At 36.1% G+C, this 7,536-nt stretch overlaps 1 protein-coding gene across 1 annotated transcript; it reads right to left on the reverse strand.

The window, feature by feature from the left end:
• Positions 1–836: 836 nt before the first annotated feature.
• Positions 837–7,178, reverse strand: LOC144452510 (uncharacterized). Its single transcript, XM_078143615.1, has 5 exons — positions 7,065–7,178; positions 5,051–5,126; positions 3,292–3,408; positions 2,756–2,900; positions 837–2,330 (listed from the first exon to the last, which is right to left on the reverse strand). The coding sequence occupies exons 3-5, from the start codon at positions 3,402–3,404 to the stop codon at positions 1,902–1,904; spliced, it is 687 nt and encodes a 228-aa protein (XP_077999741.1). The 5' UTR covers positions 3,405–3,408; positions 5,051–5,126; positions 7,065–7,178; the 3' UTR covers positions 837–1,901.
• Between the last annotated feature and the right edge of the window lie 358 nt (positions 7,179–7,536).

Below are 7,536 nucleotides of genomic sequence, written 5' to 3' on the forward strand. Positions count from 1 at the left end.
TTCCAGAAACCCTACCCAATGTATACTTCACCCATTCTACCACTATTTTAAAGGAAACTCGTATGTGGATGCATTGGCATTGTACAGAAGGTGTACATTCGATTAAATCGGGATTGGAATGACGATTTCTCACGATGGGGTGTGACTACCCCGACAATAAACCCTTTCCCTTCCACGTGTTGATTTTTGAAAACATGAACTATTTTCTTTGTTGAAATTTGTCTACTGGAAAATCAGAAAAGAAACTTTGGTCTGTAACCTTATCTATTCATGTCTTGATTTATCGCCTGACTTTCAGCGTATTTCATGTACATGTGGTCTTTAGGAGTATGAGAACGTGTGGGAATTTACTGTTTGGATTCAAGTTTGTTCAGAAGCTTAAGACAATTGCGGTATTTTACTGATTCTAATTCATGTTGGCCTTTGACTCTAAGCATGAGTAAATACTAACTATGTGGTATCACAGGCAGTTTGTAAAGTATGTGATCTGAAATTTCACTGTTGTGAGTTATGTTTTACTTCCTATTACAATACCCTGAATTTCTCTCTGTTTACCAAGTAAATAAAGACATCTTGTATTATTTCACTCTTACCTCATTCCCTTACACACGGACAGACAGACAGACAGACAGACAGACAGACAGACAGAAAGACAGACAGACAGACACACACACACACACACACACACACACAATCATATTCCGATGCACACAGATAGACCATAGTGGAGTCTAATCCAGTCGCTGCTCATGTGTTGAGCGTATTATAAAAACCGAAACAACGTACACCTGAATCTTTCAGACTAAGATAGACCCTATCGTCATATCATCATATTACATAGAAAATACTCTTTATTTGATTCTACTTACTTTCGCAAGGTCTTGGTTCTCAATAGATGAAAATAATGAGTATGAAAGTTACAACTGGGCAGTACAAAAATCGCCTGCTGAGATTTCAACATCTCTCATCATGTTATAGAAGGAGAGAGTTCATAAAACTTGAAAATACACCATCGTCGAGTCGTTACAATCGCAAGGTATTGAATGACAAGTTTCTAAAATATGGACGGCTATATTGAAAGAATACTAAGCTGGAGATTTATATTAAAGTTAAAAGGAAAAAGAAGATTTGTAGGGATAAACGAAGACATTTGATGAGTTGAAATTATTTGAAGACAAGTGATTTATACAACGTTACACTTGTTAAAGCTATTAGAAAATATACGACCGTCTCTATATTGCTGTCAAAAAATATCAAACGGTTGAAACTAGGTCATGGAACTGAAGACAAAAACTAGTAGTATAGTACTGCCACTAAGGGCGTCCTATATATGTTTTGTGTGATAACACAAAATTAACATAATCCACTCTTCAGCTGTGCACCGTGATGGTAAGAATGTCACACCTGTAACATTGTTCTGTATAATCACCTGACAATAACTGATTTTACAATATTACATAATTGTTGTGTATACAACAAACTATTAACTGGTCCTGCAGTGTTCACATATATGTAATAAACTTACTAATAATATCAAATACTGAACACGTTTCCATGGAGATTGAAATTCTCCATTAAACTAACCAAGCTTAAGATAAAACAATACTGGAATCAAATTTTGAAGACTTGTACATCCCTGTCTAGCAATAGAGTGGTTTCAAAGATACTTTTCCTGATTATGAAAGTAAATCTGTCAACATGGCAGCGTTGTGTCGTAAATTCGTTTAATATTGCAGTATTTCGGGAAACCCCATACACTGATTACTAATTTTAATAAAAATAAAACTGCGTTGTGACTACTGGTAATTTTCTATGGTGAAAAATACTGCGTAAGTTGAGATTGCCATATCCTTGAGTCAATATACTTTTAAAAGACTCATAAAACGTGTTAGTTTAGGGTTTCAAAAATTCTTGAATCTCTTTTTCTGCCACAGTAAACGCGAACCTGTATTGGTGTAATTGCATGGGTTGGTGCTTGGCGGCACGTCTATTTTTAGAGCTTGTCCTGCTTCGTATATATCGACAGCATGTTGTCCCATTGTTGATGAAGCCTTGTGAACGTTCCCGTCAGATCGAGACTGGACTCCGCGTAATGGATTAAACATATTAAAATCAAAATCGGCATCGTTTCGTTTACCGTTAACGCCTCCCCACGTGTTGTCATTTAAAATTGAAATCTTCGTCCCCGTCTGTTGGTCAGTTGTGTCGTCAATATCTTCCGGAGTGAACGAGTAATTCGATCCAGTTTCCGATGCTTCTCTCCCTTCTTCAAATTCAAAGTCATCACCGAATTCCATCGCAAGATCAATCGGTTTGTCGTCAAATTTACTCTAAGAAAAAGACAAGGGGAAAGGGTTACATTGGTTAGCCCAAGACTTGAACATGAAGTACTACAAGCACAAAATTGTGAGAATCCAAGCTATAAAGCATAATGAATACAGCTAATAGCAATAAGCTCTATGCTAACAATTACATAACTAGGTTGATTACAAATTGATCTGAAATGTGGCGTAAAAATAATCGCTGATGGGGAAGACTGTTCAAACTGTCTACCAACTTCCTATAAGCCTTATTCATTGAAATATTAAAGTAATCGAGACTATCAAAAAAGAATCCGTCTTTCTTACGTTTGCTATCTGTAATATTTGTCAACTCCCATCATATCAAATCAAATAACGAATAGACATTCATTCATTCATTCATTCATTCATTCATCCATACGTGTTCACTCCGACACTGCATCTCCGATGCTTACCATATCTTCTCCCTCTAAAATATCTTCCTTTCCAAACGCTGGATTGGTAGTAATGCTGTGTTCATATTTCCCAGTCTCGGTTCTGACCACGTCATCAACTTCGTCAACACTTGCCATAGCATTTGGCTTTTCGGGTTCATCTTTCCTGAAATAAAGAGAGTAGTAAAATATATGTCATTCTTTATCTTTCAGTATTGATATAGAGCTTACCGTCCATATGAGTGAGCTAGAGTCAGATATTGAGAGAGAGAGAGAGAGAGAGAGAGAGAGAGAGAGAGAGAGAGAGAGAGAGAGAGAGAGAGAGAGAGAGAGAGAGGAGGGTGGGAGGGAGGGAGGGAGGGAGGGAGAGAGAGAGACAGAGAGAGAGAGAGAGAGAGAGACAGACAGACAGACAGACAGACAGACAGACAGAGAGCGAGCGCTACGCTCGCTGTACACATCTAGTCCGTACAATACTCTTTACGTTTAAATGGGTATGTATTAAAGGTAAGTGGTCACTGAAGATGCAAGAAGAAGGTAGATTATGAATTACATACCTTCGTTTATACACCATACATGCTACTCCTATAAACACAAATATGATTGTCAAGACAACAATACAAGCTACAGCTATGATAATGATCATCGTCGTCTCCTTATCCATGGCCATGTTTCTGAAAAGAACAAAATTGTTATACTTTAAAAAACCGAAATATTGGTTTGTTTATAGACCTTACTATTTGGGATCTATATGAAAGCCGACGCATGTGGATTTAGTGACATGTACGGTTCAATAAACAATGAGACCACGAGCAGTTTCTTCTAAAAACAAGACCAAGACTGAAGTACAAACTAGACAGTTGAAACAACATCGTGATGCACATAAAAATACACGACTAACGTACACTTGTTCACGTAAAGAACAAGTTTAAGAGAGCTCATTTAGCTGTTAAAATTTACAGGGTTCATGACATGACAGGGTTGGTACAGTTCAAATATTATACACAAACACAAATCACATTTAACCCTACATGAAATAATAATCTGAAGGTGTCTAAAATTCGAGGTATTTATATTCGCCTAACGGTACTGACTTGAGTTGGCATCTAATAACACCTGACATCACATTTCCTATACGAATATTATCTAAATTATGCATGGACAATTGCCTGTGTAGCGAGGAAGTCGGACAGTTTATTTCCGTTTTCAAATAGTATTATGCCTATGTTACTATAACAACATCTACATATCAATACATATATCTGACTTTGCTGCTTTATTTGACTATCAAGACAATTCTTAATATAGCCGTCACCTTGGCAGCATTAGGATATGTTAGTATAGGTAGATGATCCGAAATGTCATCAGCCCACAGACGCACTACGTCTACAGTGTACATGTACATGTACATGTATATATCCTGCACTGCATACAGATTGTTGTAAGATTTGGTTGACTGGAAGTGCCGCAGGCAAAACTAAATTTACACATAACAAAGTTGTCTTAGACTTGTTCGTTTTCTTCCTTGTCTGTGATTGATTATAGTGAAACCAGGCAACAGAAACTAATGATATACAGCGAAAGAGGAACATTGTCGAATGGAATTCAAGTCAGCAAACAAAAAGTACTTTGACACACTGACTATTTGGCTTTCCATAAGGACAGACGTCATAATCTCCAGCACAGTTTGTTATAATATAGACAGTCTATGGCCGTAAGCACTTAAAATATGTACAGCTAGGTCTCTGTATAAACTATGCTTATCACTCTCAGCTAAGCACTTTCACCACATTCAGTCTTTGGTGACGTCACTGTTTGCTTATACTCTCTGTCTCTTTGTGTCTGGGGACATATTTCAACAAAAACAAACAAAGTCTCTCAAGGTACATGTACTTGTCATGGGTGTGTCCATTTCATTTCACGTGATTTCAAGAGTTAAGGAAACGTTAGTTACAACTATAAATGCACAGATTGCAATTGGATGTGAACAATGCACATACACCAAAATTGTGTGACTCCAGACTTTGGAATAACAGGCTATCAACGTGACCAATATAATAATCCTATATTGTAAAGGATCCTCAAATAGATGTTATATTATAGTAATATATCAGGAGAGTAAGGAAAATAAACAGAGGGAAAACTTATTTATGTTGTCAAGTTACGTTCCAGAATATAGGGGCCTATATAATCTCTGTAGGTAGGTCTATAAGACCCCACTTCATAAATGTCACAATAATAAAATGGCCAACAAAAGACATAATTATCATACTTGGAAATGACATTGCTAATTCTATTGTTTTCATAAGAACTTACCTTTGATGATCAGTTTCACACAGTCAATTATTTGTGTAACAATTCCAATGCTACGATGACATCATTATCAGCAAACCTACAGGATACAAAACCAAAATTAATTATTACAAACTTGACAGTGACAAGCAAGGTATGGCTAGCCATGTACTCTGGAAAATAGACGTTACTTAATAGACAAACGGTGGACACTACTTAGCAAAGGCTATCCACATGATTTAAAAAAAACTGTTCTAATTTTATTTAAAATCAGCAACGATATCTCGAGTCATTTTTAATAACATTTTTTGAATTAGTGTCTTTACTATGATAATACTCAATATAATAGTAATTTCCATTGTTTTGATATTACGTATCATATTCCAAATTTGATCAGTATGTATATTTATATAGAACACTGTACTTTTTCTAAGTTGACGCCCCGTAACCCCGGAGGCCCAATGATATCTGCTGAAAAGATTAAAAATGAAGCAAATAAAGTGCAAAACACAATGGGTTCAATGTAATACGTAGTGCCTAGTAAGAATCAGACAGATAAATAATTTAAATACTACCAACACCTTTAGAACTATGGTAGATGACAACACAACGATCTTGAACCTAAAGGTTGGATTTGTTCAAATCTCAGACCACGGTCAGAGTTCAAATATACTTGAAACATCAGTAAAATTCCTCCAAAATAGTATGGCGATATAAATTTAGTAGATTTATATAAGGAACTTTACTTATTTTACGACATGTTATATATCGCTATAAATGGTGTCCTCCACCAAGACGTGTCGTAACACAAACTTAAGATTAACAGCATATATTTCCACCACAGTCTAATGACTCAGATAAGAGATATTCACTTCAGGTTTGTTGAACTGGAAATTCATTCAGTATTGGGAAGATATAGGTTCATGTGAACGTTGTTCAAACTTCGATATCACCGATGATTTGGTAGAATCATAGACCCTTTCGTGTAGGGTCTATGGTAGAATAAGTTATTTTCTTACTTTGGTGCCGTTTTATTACCGGCGTGTAGCTTTTTATAACGTGTTGTGTTGGGTGTGGTACACTATTGTTGACGTAAGCGTATAATAGACGGTGCGTAACACCGGTAGCAGTACTGACCGTAGATCTCTATGTGGCTCAAGATACACTGTGCGTTGCTAATACAACAGCTCACTTTAGATTTTAAAACGCAGTGAAATTTATAGTTTTTCACAAATGTATAGAAGTCAATGGTCATTCAGATACTAGTACATTCGAGTACAGTTGCACCTTTGATTGAACTAAAGCTATATAATACAGTGATCTGTTTAGTCCTAATTGTCCATGGTTTAATAGGCCATTGCAGAAAGACACTAGATTACATGTAAAATGAAACCATACGTTGACCCACTGATTGTGACATTAAAATAAAATATTTCTTTCTCATATTCTGTTTACCCAATGTAAATATTCGACCACTGAAAATTGGTCTATTGATATGAATCTTCCAAGCTCCAGATAGAGACAGATGTATATGTATGAAACTCGGATTCTAGTAGTTAAGCTTAAGTTCCCGACAATCTGTAAGTTCCCAAACATTGGTAAAAAAAATATAAATCCACAAAAGAATCTTCTTTGTGACCGATCAACTATTATTACCTATTCGTGCTGTAATGGTACATGTACAGAGTTAATTAAACTACAACTGTACAATACAATGGTGATTAAACAACCTGTTTGAATGGAGTGACATAAAATGAAATAACGATGATAAATATGGCAGAGTTTCTGGGTTAGTCAAGATACTGATCAATGCATATGTGATAAAGTGAGATACACAGTTACCACGAATAAGTTGATACACATTGCCTTAAACCAAAAAATAACTTCACACTTCTTTGGGCGTAAACCGATTGGAATATTCAAAATGGCGTCACTGAATGGTCCTGGCATTGATCAAGTTAAAACATCGATACATAGCAGTGATAACTAATCACGCAGTACGATTTAACCAGTTAGAGAAGCGAAGTAAATTACTTACTTGATTTCGAACACAATCGGTGATATCACTGGAAGGCTTGTTGCTGTACCTCTGTTGTAAATACGTACATAGGTGTGTTGGGAGTCAATGACCAATGACACAGAGAGCTTGGCGTTTATTAACATTTAAATACTACACCGGTATTGTCATGTAAACAAGAATGCCACAACAATACGCATGTTCACTTGCGATTTTTATTCAGGTAGAACAGCGCCACCAACGTGACAGGGCAAAACATGAACATGTGGACTGTTTTTGAAATTATTGCCAGGGACATGTCTTAGCGACATCCGCAAGAACAGAAGAGAACAAGTACATTTTAAAAATAATTTATTGTAATACATGGACCTCAGGGAAGCATTACTAGACAATATAATAACTTTAACCCTCCAAACTTCAGTCATATGAACATATATGATAAACTACAACATTTATGGTAACATTTCTCATTGATACTGCAAACTTTATTACA

Source organism: Glandiceps talaboti, chromosome 2 (assembly GCF_964340395.1).
Source record: "Glandiceps talaboti chromosome 2, keGlaTala1.1, whole genome shotgun sequence".
NCBI lineage: Eukaryota > Metazoa > Hemichordata > Enteropneusta > Spengelidae > Glandiceps > Glandiceps talaboti.

Bases quoted from the DNA above. Each gene is read 5' to 3' on its own strand.
- LOC144452510 (XM_078143615.1), bottom strand. From the start codon at position 3,404: ATGGCCATGGATAAGGAGACGACGATGATCATTATCATAGCTGTAGCT. The intron at 2,901-3,291 runs GTATGTAATTCA...TCTTTATTTCAG, and splicing joins TGTATGGTGTATAAACGAAG to GAAAGATGAACCCGAAAAGC. The intron at 2,331-2,755 runs GTAAGCATCGGA...TCTTTTTCTTAG, and splicing joins TTTTAGAGGGAGAAGATATG to AGTAAATTTGACGACAAACC.